This window comes from Chelmon rostratus, chromosome 14 (genome assembly GCF_017976325.1).
Source record: "Chelmon rostratus isolate fCheRos1 chromosome 14, fCheRos1.pri, whole genome shotgun sequence".
Taxonomy (NCBI): Eukaryota; Metazoa; Chordata; class Actinopteri; order Chaetodontiformes; family Chaetodontidae; genus Chelmon; species Chelmon rostratus.
In genome coordinates, this window is record NC_055671.1 from 11,697,455 (window position 1) to 11,723,903 (window position 26,449).

General features: G+C 41.4%; 1 protein-coding gene across 1 annotated transcript in view; it reads left to right on the top strand.

The window, feature by feature from the left end:
- Window positions 1-26,449, top strand: part of nrxn2a (neurexin 2a) — an 89,748-nt gene that overhangs the window by 32,929 nt on the left and 30,370 nt on the right. The window contains exons 11-15 of the mRNA XM_041951566.1: window positions 1,441-1,560; window positions 1,642-2,023; window positions 3,098-3,288; window positions 4,043-4,216; window positions 5,210-5,329. Coding sequence (XP_041807500.1) covers window positions 1,441-1,560; window positions 1,642-2,023; window positions 3,098-3,288; window positions 4,043-4,216; window positions 5,210-5,329 — 987 coding nt within the window. The remainder of the gene's footprint in view (window positions 1-1,440; window positions 1,561-1,641; window positions 2,024-3,097; window positions 3,289-4,042; window positions 4,217-5,209; window positions 5,330-26,449) is intronic.

The window sequence follows — 26,449 nt, forward strand, 5'->3', positions numbered from 1 at the left end:
ATTACCCACAATGCAACTTAACTGCTAGTTGCAGCTAATGTAGCCTCAAGCAGAGTTAATGAGTGGGCTGCAGAAGTCTCCTCACCTCTCTCTAACTCCCCACCTTCAGATTTTCTTCACTTTCAGACTTGTGGTTTTTGGCACCAGCTAACTGACACTGACTCAAGTGATGTCACTTAAGGCTATTTGTCAGCCCCACCTACACAATGAAAGACAAACATACGTACAGTAGTGACGTCAGTACTCCCTGACTCTTGTAAACAGACTTTGATGTGTAAAATGGTCTGAGTTCCCGTTTAATGTGTATGTTCAAGTATCCAATAAAATTCTGCCCTGTTAATATATTAATGCCAGAAAATAGGAGACAATGCTATCCTCTCAAGAATTTTCACTGTGTTTTTCTGTTTTGGTATTAGGATGTTTGGGTTCAGACGCTGACATTAGATAGCAGCGAAGCTCCCCTCTGAGAAGCACAGATAAGATGAATAGTCCCTGCTATCCAGCACCAGCTCCTCTTTTATTACAGCAAATCTGGTCTGTTCCTCGGTTTTCATGATAGAGATTTACAAGGTAAACATTTCTGCTTTTGTGTTGGACATGATTCCAGCGAGTGGTTTGTTTTTTTCATTATCTACCTAAATCCATCAAATATAGAGGGAGCAGGGTTTGACGTGATTGATCTGTCTGGTGTGCGCAGTCAATATTCGCCAGGTGGATGGTGGGTATCGTGCTGTGTGCTGGAAAGACACTTGATATGCAGCCCTGGACAAAGTCTCCAGTCGCAGTTTTATTTCCCTGAGGAGGAAACAGTGAAGTGTTCGGAAACCAGTTGATGTTTTCCATTTATTGCCCTCTGTACGTCCCCTGTAATTCTCCAGCACCCTGAGCTCAATTAGACAGACAAACCCCTAAAGGCGCAGTCAGCTTAGGCAAGGCATGGCCAATTAGTTTCCCAAGCGATGTCAGAACTCCTTTGAACTGCCGTGTCGGCCTGTTGCATAGGCACTGATTCGGGATGACGGTGCTGCAGTGGCAAGCTTCTGCACTGTGACCTATTTTGAAACCAGCGAAAAAGGCAGAGGATAGTGCAGAAATTCTGAAACTTAAAGCTGTAGGTTTGAGCCTCTAGATAATACTGATCATGTTTCCCCAGTCGACATCAATTCAGTGACCTCAAAACAAGAAAGCAGGGGTCGTGCTGTTCCAGTACAGAAATTATTTCACACAAATCAGTTGCCTGATTCAGTCCTCCGTTAACTGACTATTGAGTGAATGCAAATTGTTGGTTGCAAGTAAATGTTGATGGCTGTATGTGTGTGAGTGATTCTGTAAGTGAATAATCTGTGCGCCTTGAGCAGAGAGTGCTTGTCATGTTGAGAGGAAAGAGTGTACACTGAGCTGATACGGTATGATTGTCACTTGACGCTTTCCTCCTCTCAGGCAAGGGACCAGAGATACTCCTGCTGGGCGAGAAGCTGAACGACAACGAGTGGCACACGGTGAAGGTGGCGCGGCGCGGGAAGAATTTGCAGCTTTCTGTGGACAATGTGACTGTGGAAGGTAAAGTGGGAATGAAGGAGCTGTGCTTACAAAGATATCGAAAGGTGTTTGCAATTTCAGAGGATGTGTTTTGTTCCGTAGGCCACATGACCGGCGCCCACACCCGCCTGGAGTTCAATAACATCGAGACGGGGATCATGACAGAGCGGCGTTTCATCTCCGTGATGCCTTCCAACTTTATCGGCCATCTGCAAGCTCTCTCCGTCAACGGGATGCTCTATCTGGACCAGTGCAAAAACGGCGACATCTCCTACTGCGAGCTGAACGCTCGGTTCGGCATGAGGCACATTGTGGCCAATCCTGTAACTTTCCTGACTCAAGCCAGCTACTTGGCCTTCTCCACCCTGCAGGCCTACGCCTCCATGCACCTTTTCTTCCAGTTCAAGACCACCAGCCCTGACGGCCTGATACTTTACAACTCTGGAGATGGTAGTGACTTCATCGTGGTGGAGCTGGTCAAAGGGTAAGCGCCGGGGTGTCAGGACTGAGGTATAATCCACATGCAGGTTTGGGCTAAGAAAATATAGAAGAGGCTATTTGGGATATGAACAAATTATTTATATATACCTTATTTTGTATTTATATAGTCTTGTGTTTCATTGCAACAACATTTGTCATGGGAAAACTGAAAGAATAAGAAAATCTCCTTATTTAGTTACCTAATTCACATCTGGAATCCATCAGCCTGCAGCATTGTAGAGAGACACAAAAGAGCTTTAAAATAATTTGTCCGTTATAAATAATTTTGTTTAAGTGAGAGAAGAAGAAGAAGAAGAAGAGAGAGGAAGTGTGAGTGGAAAAACAATAGCTGCCATTCTGACAGCGGCCCCGGTGTCACTCTCACTCTCAGACCTACTCGAGCGCGTTTGGAAACAAATGCGTCCCAAATGTTTTATTCACTGTAAATAATTTTTGCTACAGAGAGAATCGCAGAGAAAGGTTGTCGAAACAAAGCAGGCAAAGCAACAATTGTAGCTTCCCACTGTCAAACCTCGCACACTTTCTCCCAGTAAGCAATTAGTCAGCAGGAGGCCTTGTTCAGCTCTGGAGCCTGCAGCAGAAGCTTGCACAGCCAAACACAGATGAAAAATGGCTTCCAACACTTCTGTCATAGTTTTCAGTCTGCTCAGTGTTATGTGTGAAGTGTAGCAGCTTTGTCGTGGATGTTGCTGAGCTTTGTTTCAAACAAGATTCAGGGTTTTTTTCGACAGTGCGCACTCCGCTGATCAAGTTTAACAACAGCATGATGCCAGGCCTTAAGCCTCAGAGTGTGTTTACATTCATTTACTGTAATTTATTTGAACATCAGCAAAGCAGTTCAATGTTTCAAATGCGGAGCTGCCTCCGTGGTGGTGTCACACAGCAGACTGGCAGACAGCAGCTGCATGCAATCAGAGTCATTTGAAACATCACATAACAGCCCTACACATAATGGCTTTGGGTTGTTTAATTATCTGGTTTGTAAATGACACCTGGTATGTGGAGAGTTAACAGCGGATAAGAAATACTGAACGTAAACATCCACACTGTCCTGCAGGTACATTCATTATGTTTTTGACTTGGGAAATGGGCCGTCACTAATGAAGGGAAACTCTGACAAGCCGCTCAATGACAACCAGTGGCACAATGTGGTGATCTCCCGCGACGGCAACAACGTGCACATCCTGAAGATTGATGCCCGCACTGTCACCCAGCACGCCAATGGAGCCCGCAACCTGGACTTGAAAGGTAACGTGTCTCTGCACGCGTCAGTATTTTATCAGAAGCGACGCAGTGAATACTCACACGGTGAGTGTGCATATTCCTTCTGTCACGTTCTGTATTGTAAACCAGTCATATTTAAACACATTCACCCTTAAATTTTCATTATCTTGCATTTTTAATTCTTTAAAATAAATCTCAAACTTGTTTTTTTTAAATGGAGATTTGATTTTCAAGTTTGTTTTTGTATTTCTGTTCTAGTATCATGATTTTCTCTAAAAAGAATACACGCACTTTAAGTTTATAATGATCAGTTTTTGTTGACATTCAATCGTTCAATCATATGTTCATTATTTAGGTGGCTGAACTACATTATATCAAGAGCTGTTTCTAAATATTTTGTCCTTTTCATTACGCGAGGGGAGCAAAATATTAGAAACATCTCTGATCATAACACAGTCCAGTACAACACCATCACTAACTATGAATTAAATGCCAACGCATGTAATTAGATTAACACCTGTATGACTGTGTCAACACAAACAAACATTATAGGCACCTTATGGCAGAACAGTTGTATTGGATTGCTTTTTCAGGTTTACCTTATAATGTATATGCACATACAGTATTTGCCTCTATATGTCTTTAGTATTTTTGCATTGTTTACTAACTTCCTGAGTCTGCCTGCGTTTTAGAACATACACCAACATGCACTCGCTTGTAGCAAATTGAGTGATTTTGCTCAAGTGAACTTCTCTTGACCGACTCCTGCATCTCACAGGTGAGCTGTACATTGGCGGCGTTGGGAAGAGCATGTACAGCAGCCTGCCCAGGTTAATAGCATCCCGGGAAGGATACAAGGGCTGCTTGGCATCTGTGGACTTGAACGGAAGACTCCCAGACCTGCTGGCCGATGCCCTCCACAAGGTGGGAGAGGTGGAGCGAGGCTGTGGAGGTGAGGCGGGTGAGCGCGCGGGGAAGCACTGAACACCTGTGAATCATTCCTGTAATCTGATTTCCCACTGTTTCCAATCAGAAGACCTCAGAGTGGTTGCCCGCAGAAAACTAATTACACCGCATTTGTTATGGTATTAAACAGCTTTGTTGAGTGCTCCATTATGATTGGCCAGTGAACACGTTCTGTAGTTTTATTATTTCTGATTATGCACGCCAACATGTGCTAACATCACTCTTCAGTCCAGACCTCTGGCTGCTATTGTTGAGCTCTAATCAACCAAGAAAGCTCTCAGTAGAGCTCTGAGTTCTGCTAAGGATGAATAACCTCACATATTCTTCCAAGGTAGTCATTATTTTTTACAGGAAACACTGATTATGACAGAATAGTTATGTAAGTGCAACCAAAGTTTGGCTTGAGGGTGACGCTTGGGTAAAGGTCGTGGAGTCTCCAAAATCAAAAGACATCTTCCTCTGTGGAGCATGAATGAGCGAAGCCAATTTTACGCCGGTGTGAGTTGTCAGTGAGATTTGATGATTAAAAAATGATTGTGGACTGATAGTGGTCTCAGGTCTCCATAATAAATTAAAAAATATATATTAATCTTCCTCTTGAGTGTGTGATTGTGCACAGCAAGTCTGATTCTTATTTTGGAGATTTTTCATTGAATATCTGGCTTGTAGGAGTGAAAGAGAAAAGCTCTATTTTTTTTAGGATTTTTAGAAGAGGCGGTCACAGTGACACAAACACACACAGACAGAGTTGAGCACATTGCCTGTGATCTTTAGTGGAGGTAATTAAAATCAGTTGCGTGATACAAAAGCTGATTAAAGACTAAAGAGCAGTTTCTTCTGTCAGAAGACAAATGTCGTCTTTATTTTGCAGTAGTGACTGGCTCACCGTTGCGTCTTTAATCCCCTTTGGAAAGTTGTGAAGGTGCACGCATAAATTGGAGAGAAAGCACCTGGTAAGTCTGCTGTTTACACCCTGCAGGTCCCAGCACCACCTGCACAGAGGACTCCTGCCAACACCAGGGAGTTTGTCTGCAGCTGTGGGAGGGCTTTTCCTGTGACTGCACCATGACCACCTACGGGGGGCCGTTCTGCAGTGACCGTAAGTGCAGTTGTTGTTCCGCCTGAATGGGTAGAATGAAAGTCTGTCTTCGTTTGAATATTCCACTGGTCACCGCAGGGTGAATTATGATAACGATCAGCTCCCACAGTTGAGTTATTGGTCAATTGAAAAGATCTTTAAAATATGAATTTCCTTATAAAGAACTTTCAGCCTTGTGTTGGTCTAAAGGCTGCAACTCTGAACCAGCACAGATTTCATTACAGCAAATTATTCCCTCTCATAGCACTCACAGTGGGTGTCAGGACAGCTTGGTGATTGCTTATTGGCCCAACCAGTTGAATACACTGCATCCACGAAATTACAACTGTTTGAACTTAGGAAATAAGACAAAGAGTCTTGTCTTATCTACAGAGAAATGCTTTTTTCAGTTTATCTTACCCAGTGGTTCCCAACCTTTTTGGCTTTTGGACATCTAAAATGAAATAAGGTCTGCTTGTGGCCTCTCTTGACAACAGTCATTTTTTATTTTGGACCCTTTGGTTGATCCAACTTGTTGTGATTGATTTCGGTGTGACGAAGAACTGCAGACTTTTCAGATTAATCTGCCCTTACAACTACAAAACCACACAAAAGTGACATCGCGTTGACAACAGCAGCAGCACACGTGACGCTCTCTGTGATTGATTGTTCGCCGTATGGAAGTGAATTTAAACCAAATGCTGCTTGGAAGGTAGGAAATCAATCTAAAGACTCACGGTGTGCTTTGGAAAATGACCAACGGCGATGCAAAGTAGAAGTGATTTGTAGTCAATGGGCAAAGCATGAAATAACACTCCTAAAATAGTCCTTTAAAAACAGCAACTATAATGCAAAATGTTAATGATTGATCCCTCTTCAGTCGTTTATGATGGCTTTTCTAGTCTGACAACAATAGCTTGCTTTGGTTTGAGTGACACACTTGCGCACTGTTTATTCTACATTGTCAGCACTGCTATTGTGTAGTTTGAGTGCCATCTCAGGACTGAATGTGATGAAGAAACATGTGTACATCTCTTGGCCCTATATTTTCAAACACTGACATGAACTTTTTAGTAAGAACCTTCGCATATATTGTGCATGCATTTGAATGCATGGTGACGGACCATATTCCTAACTGGAGGAATCGATTGCATGCTAATTGCACACAACACTCCCGTCTTCCAGTCGCTGCTTCCACTATAAAGAGCCCTCCATGTCCAAAATAATAGACCCGACTTTAACCAGAAGCTTTTCATACTTATAATAGCAGGAGATTAACATTAAGCTTATTGGTCCAGTGGTCATGGCGAGTTAAGCTTCATTTGCTGCAGAGTCATTTAGAATAACTGCAAGAATTGTGCCTTCGTGGTAATCATTATTGAAATGTGCTGTTATGCAGTATTGTTTTAAGAGAGGACATTACACCCTCAAAACTCTGTAGGGGGGCTATTTGAGGATAATTTGATGCTAATAGTGAGTGTGAGAAAGCCATGTTTGCAGGGAAAAATATCTGACATTTACTGTACAGTGTATGTGTCTTAATATTTTAAGACAACGCACCATCATTCATCATTGTGAGCCATCTATTTGGTTGTTTACACTGATTGCAGTAACGGCCTAATTAGAGAATTCAGGAAGTTAAGAAACTAAATAAACCACTTTCTTAAGTCGATGTGCGGCACTTACTTAAAGGCGCCTCAGTTCGATATCAAAAAGCAGCTTTCCTCTTCCATTTGTTTCAACAAGTTGTCTCATTAATCTGCCTGCTTCCAGTGTTACAAACTTACACACACAGCCAAAAGTGCTCACTGCTGTATCTATCGATTTAACCTGAAAATCAATAGTTTGTCCTCTGTAGTCTTTATCTGTTGCATCCCTTACTGTCCTGATGCCGTGCACCCGGATAAAATGTATATTATGGTGTTCAAGCTGCTTTTTGTTTCCTGGCCAAGAGGGCAATATACTAGACTAGACAGGAGAGGAGAGCTGCCCTAGTTTACAGTTCTCTTTGTGCCTGTTATATAATTAGACTAATTAATAGTTAATCTTGGTAATAACTTTACAAATGCATTTCATGAAGAAAAGAATACAATATGATATGTAACAAAAAGAAACTGCTACAGCAAAAAAAAAAAAATGATGTTGATGAGACTATAAAATTACAATTTCCAAAGAAAAGAAAACTTTCCACGACAGGTGAAGCACCGACGAACCCTCTGTGTGCTGTAACATGTTGCTCTGGATTATTGCTCCAACAGAAACTGGCCACGTAATTGAAACAGGCTTTAAAATACCAGAATTATCCCTAAATATTACAACATTAGTCCAACATCAGCCCAGACTGTGTGAGAAGTTCAACAGCCTAACCTAGAAAATAAACAGTAAAACAACATCAAACATTTCAAAACGTGCAGCTTCCAAATTTGAAGTCGGGTCATGGCCAGCCGGTATCGATTCATCCTTGAGCTTGTGCCGGTACCGGCCCTCCTTTTCAAAGCATTCCAGGAGTTAAACACATACGCAGTTTTCCAGTGTTGTGGGGACATTTCTGTCACATTTCCATCAAAAAAATACAATTAAACCACTCGGTCTGCATATCCTCAGTTGAAGGAGTAGATGAAGACTTATTTGTTGGTTGTTGCACCCAGCAACAGAGAAACTGGCACGTGTTGCTCGTACCCTCCACATGTTCCTGTTAGGTGCCGGCATTAGTGAGGAAGACATCAGCTATATGAAGGTGGTGCTAAGCCCATCAGAAGGGGAGGCAAATCTGATGCTGGGCATTTTGGAACGCACTTTCTTTAAGTTCAACCAAGCAAAAAAGAGAGGATGGTCTTCTTTTGTATTCTGGGAGTCTTGAGTTTTTCTACTTCTAATCACAAAGATTTGCTGACAGTAAGCTTTTTTGTAAATACTCCACACAGATAATAACTCTTGTAAGCTGCAGTTTGTCAAAGAAAAGCAGGAAAGCAAAAACCATTTTGTTAAACATGATAAAGCTTCCCGTTGAGAGAGTTTACACCTATGCCGTTCCCAACATCTTACAAAAACATCTTGGAATTCCTTTTAATGTCTATGTTTTCTGTAATTGCAGCTAGTCTGAAGCACATCCCATCATCTAAGCCTGAATTTCAAGTGGCTCCCTAAGGGTAAACCTTCCCAGCAGTCTCCCTAACTTGTGTTGCAGACATGAATGTATGTGTAGTATTACTCGGTTGCCAGAAACACGAGTTCTGGCTCTTTAGGGATATTAAGTAAGGATCTTGTTGATTTCAATCATTTAGCAGTGGTTCCATCAATTTGTGTTTTAAATACCACATTTTTGGACAGGAGTCAGCAGCAAATATTTCATGTTTCATGTCCCACAACTTCTCTGCATTCACTTCCTAATTCCTCCGGACATGTATTCCTATAACGATAGCTACGAGAGCTCTGCTTCAAAACAGAGTGATCTCCACCAGTTGTAAGGCGAACTCTGGGATATATTTCAGCATTTACAAGACTATTATGGAACAATTAACAGCAAAAATAGCCAGTGGTGTGTGGTCTATTAGGGGCACTGGGGTGCTGCCACTCATGCAATTTCAATTGTAAAATACATATTTGAATGCAAAATCATTTTTGTTGGTGTGCGTGTGTGTGTTTGTGTGTGTGTGTGTGTGTGTGTGTGTGTAAATTTCAGTTGTTACTCTCACATAAATCACACATTATTGCAGAAACGTGTGATGCGTATGTATGTGCTGAAGGCCGTACATATATGTGTGTAATATGGTTTCCTTTCCTGGTAGACCCTGATTGGTTGACACAGCACACCGAAAATAACTGTATATGGGGCAGTTTTGCGCCCAAGTCATGTTGCCAGATTGGGCGATTTTCTGCCAAAATGGGCAGTTTTAGGTTGGATTATGTCAATAAAAATTAGCCTGGTTTGACACTTTTTCTTATTTTTTTCAATATTCATTTAACAATAATAATAAAATGTTCTAATCAACTTGGCAACACAGCCAAGTAGCTAAAAAGCTACTTTTCCAAGCTGGTCCTATTCAACCACCAGAGGCGTTCCCAGACAAGCTAGTAGCAACAATGGCTAATATGAATGAGCAATTAGGTGAACAGTAAACTGATGCCATTAAAGGTATGCTGAATAAGCTAATTGCAGTTCCTGCCCACCGCCAAAATGCTCACAGCTACATGTGCTGTAGCCCCACCTAGTGGAAAAGTCATGCCATGCTGCCGGAAATTACACATTTCCAGGAAAAACACATTTCCTTTGCAGCATTTTTGGTTTTCATCTCGCAGTGTTCAGGGAGGACTCTCAATCACGCGGGTGGTAAATGGCATGGCTGACCGACACCAAAGGTCAAACCAATACATCAGTCCAACACAGAGGAAATAACAAGCCTCGTGCTTCACATTGAGCCATCATCAAAGTCATTAAAACAAATGGAAAATGTGACAATAATGTGAAAACACAAACAAATATGTAGGCAGGAAGATGGTTTCGTAACCATCAGTATTAGTTGTCTCATCCGCAATCTGCTGCTTTGTTTATCTCACCAACATTAAAGCTCAACGAATAATCCTCCCACCTTTGTCTTCTTCCATGTCTGTGCACCAGCGCAGAAGGTCAGCCTCCAAGCAACCAGCATTAATAAGGAAGGGGAGTGGTGTATGATACTGATTCCTGACCGTCTGACTATCAGTCAAAACTTTAACTTCATAAAACCTCCAACAAAAAAACAACTGAGATTCCTTTCTTTTTTTGTGCCGCCTTCCTTTCATATTCATACAGAAAGCAATTTACCAAGTATGCTGCAAACATCTGTGCTAATTACCTCGAGGTCATCGTTTCATCACTAAAGTAACAGAGATATATAACGATGTTTTGTGCTCAGTTTTCAGTGCTTCTTTCTGTAAACATATGGAGAGTGTAATTATTGGTTAACCTCTGCCGTTACAGATGATTGTTTTGGCATATTCATTACCTGCTTTTGTGTGTGGGTGCTGGTGTGGGCATACTCGTCGGTGCATGTGTGTGTGTACAGATGTGTATTGTGTACATTGTGGGGACTCACCCTCCTTATGGTGACCAAACGCACCATAGTGTAAATCATTACATTTTAGGGTGAAGGCTTGGCTTCAGGTTAGGGTAAGGGTTAGGTTTAGGCTTGTGGTGGGTATGGTGATGGTCACAGTTGGGGTAAGTCCATGAAATGAATGTAAGTCAGTGTAACGTCTGCAAAAGTGACACCACTATGTTGTTTGTGTGTGTCTGTGTGCGTGTACTTGCAAATGTGCATGAATTACTGTAGTTTAATGTGTGACTGTGTATGTATTTCCAACTAGTACTAATTCTGATACCAGTACTATTCATGTCATAACAAAATGGACTTTATTTCACTTAAATTCCATTTAGCCAATAAAAAATTAAGACTGTTCCTGTCACGCCATGCATTACTTCCCATGATGTGCTAGGATATATTGTTAAAACGCACAACGGCCACCTACTGATTTTAGCTTAATGTGACATACGTCACATGTTTGCCAAACACATGGAATTCCACCTTATGATGCACTTGCTTAACCACGGTGTTAGCACCCATCAGCTGTCTGTGGAGTGGAACCCACCTTCGCCATTAGCGAGTCAACATTGATTGTTTAATTCCCGTGGAAGTGAGGCAGACTGTAAATTGAGCCCGTTGCCTCCGGGCTTGCAGGCGAGGTACAATAACACGGCGCGAGACAGCAGCTGTCGTCCTTTCCTGTTTCATGTGGCACTTAGCGAGCATTGTATCTAGCTTTCATTTTATTTGTGCCAAAAGTACAATGGTTTTTCATTTCCTCAAAAGAGCTGGATGAAGTTTGTATTATTCAGTATCCCGTGTTATCAAAGGATTCTAAACTGGAAGCCATTTGCAGTTACAATGATGAGAAATGATCATTGATTGTTTTTTGGAAATATTAAAGACCCACTCCAATGGAAACCAAGTTTTTAACCCTGTTAACTTGTCCACGAGATGTTTTTATATGCTACAAGACGCACCAGGAGCAGGATAAGCAGTCTGTGGCACGTCTGAGCTTCTCCCCCCTGGAACTGCAGGTTCAGATTCAGGCAGCCTGGGTTTCATAAGCACGTACCAAAGAAACCAATCCTGTCGATTTGCAGGGTGGGGCTTTCCATATCACGCTGATGTAGTCGAGCTGAAGGCTCATGTTATCTATTGCTGCTATGTTTTGCTCTTCTTCTGAAGCAGCAATCTGGCAAAACAGAAAACAAGCAGAGGTTTGGGTGTTTGGCGAGCAGGTACGATGGAGCTTCAGGTGAGCAGTGGAGGGTTGTTTAGAGGCTAGGACTTGTTGCATATTCATAGACCCACCCAGGTGAATTAAAGCAAAGGTGCAGCATTCTAAGCCATTTTAAGGCATGAAGGGAATTTTTTTTTTTTCATGGGAAAAACTTTAAGATTTGTAATTTTGATGAACAGAGATGTTTTCAGGGGTTTAGTCAATGTCAGGAGAGGAACTTTAAAGTTTCTTTCTGCAGATATTTGGCCAAAACAGTGTGTGTGTGTGTAGTTGCTGAAAAATAACAATGTACTAGAACTGTGCTATAAAGTGTGACAAATCTGGAAGCATAAGTGCTCAATCAAATCCCATTTTTTCTTTGACCTTCACTTCAGGTGGAGTCAGTCTCGATTATGAGTGTGTCCCAAAGGCCACAAGGATAATCCAGGATAGAAGTTCAGACTTAATCTCGCGCCCCGGGACCGAGGCTCAAGAAAACACGTAACATGGTGACCTAGCCGAAATAGACTTGTGAGACGCGTCTGAGTCTGGACCATGAAGCCAGTGATCTGGACTGAACTCGAGATCAAGCAGAAGTGTCTTTAAGAGACTTTATGCATGCTTATTTTAAGACTTAAAAAGCCATTGCTCTCATTTGCATGTTAGTCATGTGTGCAGACTTTGTATTTACAGCACATGCTTCATTCCCTTGTACTCTTAAATCCCCCAAATGCGTCTGACTTTTGCACAAAACACATGAGGATAAATACATTACACAAGTTTAAGGATTTCTGATTCACAATGCTTACCATTACAGAGACAATATTGTGCTTGAAAGCATGATAAAGCGGAGTTGAAGGCAGTTACCTCCTACAGAGTTATTCATTTCACAGTCCCAACCACTTAAACATCAAATTCTGTACAGCTGGCACAAATTGGTTCATTAATTAGGCCTTTGAAAACATGGGTGGCATCATCTAATCACTCTAATAACCTCTGTTGAATCTCTACACTTAGCTTCAGGGGGTCAAGTCCAAGGCCTGACTCTGCTTCCTGCTTGCTTAATATCACATACATGTGATAATAAACATGTAATATTGCACATCCTCCTACACTTACCCATTGCATATAGAAATTATTGTGCCTGCTTTGCTCCTTTTGCAGGACTTTGATGTTGGTGACCCTCTTCACCTTATTCATTGTCGACTGCAGTGTGTAGCGCTGGACTCCGCCGGACCTCTGAGGGCAATTAAAAGATTTTGTGTGTTTGCTGGCTGCAGATCCGCATTAGCAGATCCTGCTATTCACTTTTCAAACAAAGGCGTCGCAGGATCACAGGCCCTGCTTCTCAGAGTCATCTCTCTTTGTTCACAGTATGCCCTTTCAGACCGAGTACAGTAGAGGACTCCATCAAAGGCAATTACTTTTCATAACTTCGGAAAAGTGTCTCTAATTCATCTTCATGGTTTCAGTCAACACGGCTGCACACACACCAGTATTTCATAATCATCCAGTCAATTAATGTATTCTATTTTGAGCCAGTATACAGAGGCTTTATGCCATATGTTAGCTCTTACTTCAAACAGGGGAGTGTGGAGCTAACGCCAATCTTTGAAACATGCATCTATTTCCAGTTTTTGCCATTTGTCTGTGTTAATCTTCTTGAGGTAGATAATAGCCTATATAACAGCTTGTGGTGGGCTGTCCAGGGTGTACAGGATGGATGGATGGATTGATACCTCATGATACCAAAGCTGATTTTCTGTTCAAAACAACATGCATAATTAATATACAGTATGCCTACAGAAATATTTCATGCTCGAGCACCGTTTTCCAGACATCTTATGAAGTAGGATCTTTTTCCATTAGTTACCTTCGCCATCATCTCAGCCGCCTGGCTTTGTCAGCTTTGTTCAGCATAGAGATAGTGTATCCCATAAATGATCATCTCTGCCAAATCTCTGCTCTGTGTGAGTCATATATACTCTGAGCCCAAGACTGCTGGCGCAGCTCCCCACAGCTACATTACGGAGGTAGAAAAGCTCGAGCATTGTGTAATTGACTAGCAGAGCTCACAAGGTTTGAGAAGTGAACCTGTGACTTACAAGAAGCATTGATTTAATCTTTTGTAATTCTTTGCCAAAATAAAAATCACGCACACTCAGTGTAATACACCACAGGTCAATGTCTCACCACTCAATGCATTTTTACAGCTTTTTAGCCTTTCAGGCATGAGTGTAAAACTTTTGACATTTACATAGATGTGAAAAGAAGTGAAGCTCCTGGGGGAATAATGCCCCCTTTGACTTATTTTAGCTTCTCTGTCCTTGCAGATTCTCACATTAAAGAAACGTCTTTGTTGTCTTATGTGTGGTATTTTGAGTGGTTTTCTCTAAAGGGGAATCTTATGTCACAGGAATCCCTGTGAAGATATCAGAAACATAGCAAGTAACCTAATAAGTAATCTGTGCTTTCCTGTTCCTATTTATCATTACGTTAGCAGTTTTCAGAGATGGATCAGTAAGGCTGAAACACTGACTCATACTGTTAATCAAGCTGATAAGGAATTAACGACGTCGTATGTGTAAAGAAAAACTAATGATCGTGTTCTGTGCACAGAAGAATTTCAGACACTGAATAAGAGACTGAGTTCATGTGACCCAATTATTTTTGATAAATAGCAGTAGCAAACAAAAATAGAGGAAGGGATTATCTAAATAGCTTGCTTCCACCAATGCACTAAACTGAAATCATCAAATTTACTGCTATTTGTGCTGGGTAGCAGAGCATAGACATGCAAACTGTTTGAACGTGAAACAGGCAGAGAGGGCAACAAATTAGATCTCACCCATTTGAGAATTCCTCTCCTTCAAATGTCAGAGGATGGCATTAAAGGAAATGGAGAATGATTTGATTAAATCATCATTTCTGGAGAAAAATAAATCACCTCAGTAGCCATGGACCAATGGAGGCATGTGACAAAACAGGTGCTGCATGTAGTCACCTGACTGGTTGATGCGAGGTATTCAGTGATATCATGATGGTAATCACAGTTTGGAATTAAACAAGGAATCATAAACAGCTAAAAACACAACATCCCTCTCTAATTATACCAGCGCCTCAGCAAATGCTTCTTTCTGATTGGCTGGCAAGTTTTTTTTTTTCATTCTCTAATATTAATTTTGCATCACAGTATACAGTGCATTACCTCCTCGTTGTAGAGACGAAAAGAAAATGAAATATTTGATTAGTATTCATTCAAAGTTATCAAGTTTGAGTTTCTACTTTTACCTCCAATGACATAACACGATGTCACAACAGGAAGTCTTACCAATCAAGTCCCTCACTGTGTGAGCACGGTCGCCGTCTCTTCCATCCTCGCTGTTGTTTGTAGTTTAGACGGAAATGATCTCGCTTGCCTTCAGCTATTCAAACAGAACTCTGTGACCGAATGGTGACGATTTCTGTTCCACTGGAAATGCTTGAAGTTCTCATGTTTTTGTACACTTTAGTATATTGGTGTTGGTTATAATGTTCAGAAACACATTGCACATGTTACTTTAACATACTTAAATGTGACTTACCACCAAACTTTAATGTCTAAAGGCAGTGTTACACTGTGGGTTTCAATTGTGTTGCACTTGTGACCACACTCAGAAAAGGTATCGAGGCACTTGAGTAAGATGTTACATCACCTCTTGTGTAGGAACATGGTGTGTGAACAATTTCCAGATAGAAGCAAAGGCAAGGATCAAAGCCTCACTAGTCTTATTATTGTAACTGAATGGTGTTTCGCTTTCCTGAGGTTAAAGCTGCGTGAGGCGATTGTGACACTGCTGATCTGCTGAAAGCAGATGATTGCTACACAAAGCTGTGAACAGCGTGTTGATTCACATGAGATCCACAGAACTAGTAACCCTTACACGTAACAGTGAGTCATTTGATTCAATTGTATATAAAAAAAAATACATGATAGAGCTTAAAGCTATTATTCCTCCATACATTTAAAATCACATCTGTAGGCATGAACTTAAAATGGGCAGATTGATCCCTCATGATACATTATGCATCTGAAACTTTTGATATTGCCACCTTCTAAAAATGACTGATTGAAATCTAATATGAACTTCATAATATTTATTTTAAATGCTCCAATCTAAAATATGCACATTTATAGAGGGTCAACCAAAGTTAATAAGGGATTTACTTGTCTAATGATGTATTTTTTCCTATTTAAGAATTATCCTGTTATTATTGTATTGCAATTATAATCATTTGATTTTTCACTCATTTTACCTACAAGCACAGTAAGCACTAACTTTTTCTGTTTCCACTTCAAGCCATTAGCTAAGATCATATAGTGTGTGTGTTTCTCTTTTAGCCACATGTTGGTTGGCTGCTCCACCGATCTGAACTGAAATATCTGAACAACTATTGTAAGGCTTTCCATGCAGTAACACTCAAATATTCCTGGTCTTTCATGCGGCGCCATCATAAGGTCTATTTGTTCAGTACTTTGATTAATCTCTGGTAGTTTGGTTTTCTTTACAATTGCTGTACAGTCTCACAGAGCTGCTAGCATCGCTAAAGATTCAGGTTGTATTTAAGTAACTAAGTGCCTTAATGCTCTCATTAGCCCCGAGAATTGACATCATCAGCAATCAGTAATTAGTTCTTCACAAATAAACCTTCTCACTCTGTAAAGCCACTAGATGTTGCCTCCTGACCTCCTTCAACCTTTGGGCAAAGTGTCACGGATCAGGATAATTTAATACAAGCTGATGGCTCATTAGAATGCAAACAGACACGGGCTGTGCTAAGCTATGTTTAACAGATTGGAAAGTACAAGCCACACTGCCAGTTTCGCTCAGATATGCGACAGGTTATTTCATGATTAGTTATGGTCTCTTATGACTCACGATGCAAACACTGACTGCTGGAGAGGGAGTTCAATCTTCTGCCAATGTCACACTGACTAACACAGTTAGAGAGAAATATCTAAACCTTCACCAAAAAAAACCCAGAACTTCGCTCTGTCCGCTGAAGGGTTCAAACCGCAGGTACATTGTCTGAGATCGGAGGTTACAGGATGCAATCTAACATCATTCTGCAGCCAGTTCCACAACATGAGCCCTTTCTTGTTTACCGTGTGAGTTGTGCTTGCGTATGTGAACGCTATCATGCTGAGATGTCTGTGCATGCCAGATACATTGTGAGTTAAATTTATTATATGTCTGCTGAGCTATTTCATTTCTATACATACCATATACGAGTCTTACATTTCTCATAATATATCCTATTTTTATTATTGTCAAAGGCATTCTCAACATGTGGTAAATACTGTAAGGTTTGACTTTGGCGTTTATTGTCTAACCTAATTACATCAGTGCGCTGCTAAATCAACTCCGCTTGATTGTTCCGGTAAATCGATCCCATTCCTGGTCTAATTTAGCCTCATATCAGGTTTATTCAGTAACACTTAAATACTTCACCGGGGAGAATTCATGCCGAGAAGCCATGAAACCGGCATTGAGTGTGAGCACTCATTAAAGACTTTCTTATTTTGTGCCTGCGATGTGAACGCTTTAAATACCTGCATTGTTAACCGTAACTGTCTCTATTCTTTTGTGGAACTCGTTGTCAACATCCTCGACAGCTCCTTCAAGCAGAAAAGGCTTATTTTATGATCAAGTTGTGCCTGGAATACCTGTGCATTTAAACACAGGGCGCCGCTCCCTCGCTGGCCATCGCCTGGAAAGGAAAACATGTAAAATCATCAGTATTGTGCTTTATGTGGGGTTCAGGGAGAGGAGTCCTGCAATTATCAAGTGAAAACAATAATCAGAATGAAATTATGGAGTATGTAAGTATATGTGTTAAATAATAAGAAATGACTGGAGTGCAACTACAGGAGTGCAATTAACATTCAAAAAGAGGAGAAGCTGTCTGTCTTTCAAATTAACTTTGCAATTCAATTGAACACAATTACACACAAACACACACACACAAGCAATAGCAAATTCATAACGAGGCTCGGCATTTAGGCTAGGCGAGGCTACTCTGGTCTACTTAGAGATGCCCCAGAAAAGATGTGCTTGTGGTTAGAAAGCAATTTTCACTATTTCCTAGCAGAGATTATGTGAATTAATAATGTAGAACTTCATTACTGGTCGAGGACACAGTTACAGTTTGTCTTGGTTGGCCTGTATGGTTCGCTAAGGTGCGTGCTGTTCTCAGCACCCTGTCTATTCTCCCATACATGCATTCATGAATATGGGTATGGCTGGATTAAAATCTTAAATATTACAGAAGTGCTTCATAGGAAAAGTGGGAATAAAAATCCCAAACAACTGTAGTTTTTGCCCCGAACAAAGATTGTTTAAAAAAAAACACAGACATAAATATGTTCTCCGAGCTTCATTTCACTTTGTGTGTCAGAGGTAGACTGAGAGGAAAGTGTCTATTGCAGCATCATAAGCAAACAATAACACTGAAAGATTCCCTTAAAAGAGCTACCGGGAAGGCTGTACATCAGCCTGAAATAGCCTTGGTGTGATGACCGATTTAAACAGCCATAGGCAGTTTCAGACTCCAGAATAACAAAGATAAGAGCTGGTCAGGAGGCTGCATCTGCAGCCAGAACAGAGTGTCGTATCCATAGAGGATCCATTTGCATCAGAGAGGAGAGTTTCTTTTTATCATAACAGGCAATTTGTTAAAGAGGATATTTTGAAATTATATTCATATAAAGGCTATTTATTAAAAGAATGCTCTCTCAAAATTGCTTTGTCACTAACCAAAGAAGTAACTGCAATCATAATATGCCTGCAGGTGAAGTAACCACGAGCACATGTAATTACTGCAATAAATGGTGTAAAAGTGGGGTCAGAGGCTTGCCAAGAGGCTTGGTGCTTCTGCACACAATGAGTGCTGTGGGTGTGGAGAGATAAAGTATAAATTGTCTCACATTGGCAGTTAGTGCCTCTGTTCATTCTCCCATTTCCAGGATGATATTCCCCAAAAGTGTCTCGAAGGCACTGTCCAGTTTTGGGACTAACATGCAAGGCTTGATTACCAAGTGGACAGCTCCCGCCCTGCTCTGACTGTCCCTCTGTGCCCCTCTCTGCTAGAAACACGGTGGGTTTCACTTGACACCCAGACCACGCAGCAGCTGAGCCTCAGATGAATGTTAGTCTATGCCGCCTCCCGGGGGCGGTGGTGGTGGTGGTGGTGGGGGCTTCCCAGTCCCTACTGCAGGGGCTGTGTGAGAGGAGAAAGGTTACATTCAGTTTACATCATAAAGGCTAGACGCACACACAGAGGCCTTAAGATGCAGAGTCTGCCTCTCTCCGGCTTCGTTTGTGTCTCTGTGTCACTCTAACACTCACAGACACAGTGACACACTCACTTATACATCATTCACTCGCTGTTCCTCTCACAAAGTCAGAGCTTTCACTCCGTTTGGTGTGCGATAAATTATAACCCACTGTAATGAAGAATTCAGGCGGGGAGAGTGCATGCAGTGCAGCCATGTCATCGTGGTTGTGATCCACAACATTTGAACTCAACATAATGTCCGCAACAACTGGTAACATACAGCGAGTTCATTCAGCAACTTTTCAGCCGTCATTACTGTTTAGATTGGATTACATACGTTATATAAAGGGCTTCACCTCTAAACTAATTCATCATGTTCTGCTCCAGAGGTGGGTCATATCAGATTAAATTAAACTTTGCACAACCTGTCATTTGTAAAACAGGCCCGACACTCATCTTTGCTTAATTCTTAAAGCAACACGAGAGGATTTTCAGAACTTGAAAGCCACATCATCTGTGATTGGCTTCCAGATGCACTGGAACTGCAAAATAATTTTAATATTTAATCAGGGAGAAATCAACATACACCAAAAAGCATCCTTGGCTGAAGGCATTATGTTTTCAGGTTGTCCATGTGTACATGTGTACGCTTTGAAGGGCAAAGGTCAAGGTCACTGTGACCTCAACTGGTGGCTTGACTGCTTGGCGGAAGCATACAGCTGCGAGGCGGTAATTCTGTCTTTTTCCGGTGTGTCTCGTGCAAGGAGATGTCACCTTGGATTATTGCTGCACAGCCTTACATGCCGTCGATACAAAGGGACTGCGCTTGGCATATAAACTGCAGACCATACATCACTCTTGATACATTTCACCATAAGATGGATTTCTCCACTTGAGGTCACAACTGTCGTCTTTTCCCTTCAGCCAGAGAAAGTGGCTGCTGTCTTCAACTGCTGAAGCTGCCTCTGTGGCCTGATAAAAGCCCATGTTCTAATCCTTTACTTTCCCCAGCCCACTTCTGTAACCTATTAAAACTCACAATCCATATAAAATTGGCATTCAGCAGATTAGTTTATGGAAACATGGCATAACAAGCCACTCTGAAGGCTGCACTGTTCTGCGTTGCAGTAAAAGTCAAATCCATTGTAAGTAACCCATGGAATTAGTGGACCCTGGCAAGGGCTTTACATGCATGCTAAGTTTTGTGGTTTTGTGTGTGACGGAGGTCGTCACATGCAGCAGTATTCAACAAGATCTCGTCAGATTGCTGAAGTTGTAATGTCTGATGATTAAAAAATCATTTCAACTGTCGACATATGCACAAAATATCTATGGTTAATATCAGTAAATATCAGCAAATCCTAGGCAGGGCTTGTTCATTTATGTAACACATTTCAATACAAGTGAGCTCAATGTGCTTTACGTGAATTTGCTTGCATAAAGACTCACCCACCCAAAGACAGTATGTAGCAATTTGGCTTAATGTTTCCGCTTACCACCATTTATCATGATTTGTTATTATTACTATGTAACAAGAAGAAGAGTTGATTCGTTCCCCCTTCATGGCTCAGCAGAAATTGAATGTGTCTCCTCGACTTGTCCATTATTCTGCAGTCCGAATGTGCTGCAGCATGCAGTGTGCAATACTGCTCCCTCATCTAGGACTTGCAACCCCACTAACTGTATCTGCACATACACAAGCTCGAGTTAATTTACAGCAGAGTAGCACTGTATGTGGGCTGAATTTTTGCAAGGAAGTGGGCTTTGTATTTTATATATATAAATACATATATTTTATTTTTTTCCTGTATCTCTCCCGCACACAGAAACGAACTCTCATTCCCTGCCTTTTTATTTCTCTCAGTGTACCCCTTCTCTTTGTCACCTCCTCTCTATTCCTGGCTCACTCTCTGGTCATTGTACAACAAAGCACAAGTCGCTGCGTGCTCAGCAAAAGAAAACCTTTAGATTTTCTTCTTTGCTCCCAATTCGTTTTGATTGATTGTTCACTCACTTCCCTCTATGTTCTATGAATAAGAGAAAGATCTGCTAACCTTTCTTCCTATAGTGAAGTAAGATACAGTCCCTTATGCACAGATGCAACTGTAGTGCAGATAAAGATATATTATTGACACATGTAGGTGTTCATGGCTGTCTTCCATACAAAGTGGGCACTATTGATGGAGCAATTATATGAATATGAATGATGATGAAATAATAAAAAGAAAATGACAGGCTTTCACTTAGTAGTTTATGTAGAGTAACCCAAAGCCTGCTGGGTTAAACAGCAGTATAGACAGCAGCTTTTATTTGGTAGTACCTTCAGCCACATCCAATAAATTACTTAGCAGTGAGATATACATCTCTAACACAGAGAGGAAGGATCATGCATCTTTTACATGTAACAGCATGCCGATCTGTGCTCTTTGCAGTCAGATGTCTCATATCTTTACAACTGACAAAGGACGCACACATGTATCTCAATTTGCTTTGCTTGGGGCTATTGCACTATAAATTCAGTATATAAGCACGTTTGAAACGGTGACATTTACAGAATGCTGTTACATATTTTAGTTCTCTTTTATGTGTGTGGAAAAACAATCGAAAGTGTGACTACGCCATATGTATGACCAAAAGACTTTCACACTCCAACCTGATTGGACAGTTGGTTTACCATGGACCAGGATCAGCTCTCTAAACGATCCACCCACCCTAAATAGAAAGACACTGTAATACGAACAATAAATAAACAAGGCAGTGCTGTACGCACCAAGTCCATGGCTGCACAGTCCTCTGATTCTATTATTGATATATAAAAAAAAAACTTTGGTAGACGTCTTTGTTGCTAGGTGGCTGCATCCTTAGCTTGGTTTTTAGGGTGTTTCCAGTTTGTTTTCAGGTGGTCCCTGTGGTATATTTGTGGTTGCTAGAATGTTGTTAGGAAATACTTTTCAAGGGGTACGGCCCAAGGGTCAATATGTGACACAGTAACTGCAATGCAAATGTTTTGTTCATGAGTTAGCATTGAATAGTATTTGTGGAGTCTGCAGATAAAGGCAGGTGCGTTCCATTCTGAAATCCCCTCAGACGCTGCCCCCTGGCTCATTAAGTGGCCACTCGCATGACGTATGGTGCTACATAATAGGAAGTGCTGAGGGGAAGTGAAGGAGGACACGACAAACGCATATTGAAATGCACCGTAGGTCTGTGTCCGAAATCCTTCCATGTTCACTTCCTATTGCACTGCACTTACCCTCTGTGATCTATGTCAGTGGCAGCATGTACCTTACTTTCTGCTAACAAACCAATGTAGCACACTAAACCAGTCAGCAATGATGCAAAATGACTGGTATAGTGTCCACTTTAGAGCAATCTATTGAGAGGGACACTGAAAGAGTGAACGAAGGACTGATTTCAGGCCCAAGGTTTGAATGTTAAAAGCACCGTGACAAGGTACGGAGAGACTATATTTGAATGTTTCTCACTGTGCTCCACCAGTGGCCAAATGCAGAAATAACGATCCAAGGCAGATATTGCTCAAGTCTCCAAATTTAATTATTCCAGCAAAATGCGAGGAGCACCTTGCACAGATCTGCACCTAAACCCAATCACTTGTTTCTTCCTTTGAACCAAGTTTCATTGAAACCCTTTGCAAGTTTTTGAGATACTCTGCTAACAAAACAAGCTGGACTAATATAACTTCAGCAGAAAAAATCTTAAAAAAGACAACTTATAATGGAGGATGTTTAGATGATAATAGAAAATATCCGTTCAGCCTTTCAGTCATAATAAGGCAATTTATTACAAACCTTTGAGGCAATAGCTGCAATGTCCAGTTTTCAGTTTACGTGGCTGTTTACAGCTAAAGGACCTACTGAGACAATAACAGACAGGCATTGGAAGGTCCACAATATATGTTGGGGCACAGTTTGCAATACCTTATAAGTCTGTATTCTTTAATGGAACCCCATTAGCTTCCACAAAGTGGTTGCAAGCCTTCCCGGGGTCCTCATTAATACAACAACACAAGCTACAAATTCGAAGTGCACTGTATCAGTAAGACCAGAAAAATATATATGAGCCGAGCATAAAGATCAGAAAACCAGTGAAATATCTGTGCTCATGAAACAACAAACAGTAACCTGCAGTGACCTGCATTAGAAGCAAAAGGCAAGATTTTGAAAAACATGGCACCAAAAAAATACCAGTAACAGCTATGATAGATTACGTCATTTGTGTTTAAGTGAAAATGTATTTTTGACCTGTTAAGTCACCAAAAGACTCTTAAAAACAATTCCAAAACATACATGCTATAAGGAGACTCAGTTACTGTTATTAGGAAAATTATTATTGTAAATGAGTTGTACAATAATAGAGGTATAAAAGAGGTATAAATGATCTTATTTAGTTTCGGTTTTGTTTAATCAAAAACATATTCTTATTCACACTAAAAGCCTGACAAAGGGTCAAATGGCTTTGATATGAAATGTGTTCAGGACATCATTGGGCGACTTCTTTTCTTTTAACTGCCAGTAGCTGATTTATGAAGATGAGATGACAGCGCAGCTTTTCACAGTGATGACTGACCTACTGATTTCTAACATCTCCAGTCTGGGGATATCACACATAATCATTAATGAAGGGAATTATTAATGTATGAAGTATCACTGAGTCGTAACTTGGTAGAAAAGTAGAAACTAGAAGGACATTAAAATGACAGGAACTCTGGGCGGTTTTCCACCTAACTGGAAATGAAGCCAAGGTTCTGGATAGAGTGGATATACAGTAAAAGGCACAGAAAAATCCACAGAGTGCAAAGCAAATAAGCATTTATTGGCTGGCACACTTTTTGCAAGGCCTAAATGTATGTTTCTATGTATGCATGCATATATAGGCTGGTTTGCAAAGCTTGATAATTAGTTCGCCATTAACTGTCATCATTCTCACAATTTTAAGGCTCTCCTGAAGAGGGGAAGTTGCTGGGCACAGCACAAATGTCCACCACAATTTGCAGTCAGTATAATCCATCATGCATTTATGCTGGTGCTTTCTTTAATGCTGATATAATGAGCAAGACAGCTAGATTGACGCAAGCCAATAACAAACACAGGGCCTCTTCTATGGCCAACTATCCCGCTGATGCTTTTTCAGGCTCATCATCAAAATCAGGCTCCAGAGTGAAGAGGGAAAACACCTCAGCCAAGCAAAAACTGTATCATCCTCTGCGGTGAAAGCCTGCTGCCTTTTCAGGTTTTTAATTTCCAAGGCCGGAGCTAGACCGTGAAAAGGGGCAGGCAGACTGTTCGAGCCGCTCCTCTCGCACTCATGTCTTTTGCATCAATCGAAAGCACAACATTTTGGACTTGCGGTTGTTCAAATTCAAGAGACCGTTGCCCTTTATCTCTTTTTTGGGGGCTTTCAACGCATTGTAAGCATCGCTGCTCTCCTTCCTTTTCCAGGAGACGTGCTGAGGCTAGTAAGCTCAGCTAAACAAGCAAATGGAATCTATTTTTGCCTGCGCCATGTGCAGCCAACAATATGCAACCTACTGTCACATGCGGTGTCTTTTCAGCGGAGAGTGCACATAGTCTGCCAAGACACCAAGAAAAAAAAAGTGGAAAATCATGTTTAATCAAGGTGTGAGTCTGGAGGACAAAATGCTGTGTGAGTAAAGCTGTGCATGCAGGGGCCCTCCTTAAACCACTGAGCTCCGAGCCTTTTGTACATGTACCTCACCTCTTCTCACGTTCGTGCCTCTCTTATTCTTTCACAACAGAAGTCAGCATAATAAATGCATTTAAAAAAAGGAATAAGTGAGCAGTTCTTTTTCTCTTTCTGTTCCGGTGCTCTGCTCGATCTTTATCTGATGCCTGCTGGACAGTTTAGACGTATTCTATAAACTGTCGGTGCATTTCAGTGCCTCCATATTTTCCACTCTCTCTCTCCTCTCCTTGCGCTGTCTGAGCCAGGCTTATTTTAGGTGTTTGTCATTTTTAGCCTAATGAAATCAACCAAACATCACAACTGCAGGCCATGCCTTTCAGAGGATGCTCGCATTATGAGTAATTAATCTGAAAGTGCTATGATTAATCCTGCTACTTTACCCCCTGGGGCAAGACTGGATGTCTGTGAAAAATCTTCTCTCACAAATCCTCCTGAGAACAAACAGTGCACATTTAGGTTTCTTAAGTCTTTAAAACGCTGCGCACGTCTTCTCACATCATGTCATTTGCAAGTTTTGCGGGCCCCTTGACTTGTAATTTTTCTACAAAGAAATTTAAAGACTTTCCGTTCATGGTGTATAAACTATATATTATTCTATTTATGCAAAAATAATTTGATTATGTAAATGCGTAGAGATGTGCCAAACTGCTCTTTAAGTGGAAAAATAGGTTTAAAATAGCCTGTGGGAAAATGTGAAAATGCAAATCAATGGAGTGGAACCGGAGAAGTAGCAGATGTAGGACAGTCATGTTCGAAACCCAAGAAGAGTCATCATATATCATCACATGTCGAATACCCATATGATGCATGTCCTATGAGGTGTGTTTAGGTGTGTGTTAATAGGCAGAGCTGCGTGGGATGCACAACTTATTAAATAACCAAGGACAACACAAGGTTACAAACACCCAGCCCCCCCCCCAATCCTCGTTGTCCAGATAGCATGGCTTTCATCATGTTGAGCAACCCTCAAGCACGTAAATTGATTAATGCAAGCCTTTCACTCTAGACAGCTCTCACCAAGATATCATCGCTGCCTCGAATGATGCTCACATGCAGGAGAGCCTGACAGTTCAAGTCACTGGCTATAAATCATCCCTCCCCAACTTCTCGTACCCAGCCTTCGCACTTACTGCCAATGAAATACCGGTTTCATTTGGAGATGATAGAATTTTGAAATATTGGAATTATTTGTCATGTCTGCCCGCGCGTGCGAATGACTGAAGCTTTTGACTTGTCCTCGCACGTCATCAGAGGATTATTCCCTCTGCTTGTCATTGCATCGCCACACCAAATAATCATTACTGTAAATGCATCTACATGTTACAGCCAGGCAGCGTTTTGCATCATTGCGACTGTCTGTTTGATGGAGCTGGCGTGCACTTCCTGAGATTTACTGAAAAACATATAGGAGAGGACACACATAAAGGATTTAAATCTCCCTGTGAGTCAGATTGAAAGACAGATGTGGAGGATAATACATCCGCGGCTTGTTTCGATTTCTTTATGTTCATAATACCAACAGATGAATGCCTGTGATGTTAGGGCACTTGCCATTCCAGAGTGTTATGCACTCACCCCTCCTCTGTTCTTTTTGTTCAATCAGCCTCGCTCCCCCACACGCCCCACCCCCCCTCCCCTGCTTGAGTAATGGCCTGCGTCGACTTCTTGTCACTGTGAGAGGTGGTGCTGCATGGCTTGCCTCTGTCCTCCTGTTTCCATGCGTGTCCTTTCAACCGACTAGGCAATCCCAGCTGATATCTCTATCGACCGTGATTTAGCTGATATCGCTGCAGCCCCCCCCTTCCTCCCCCTTCA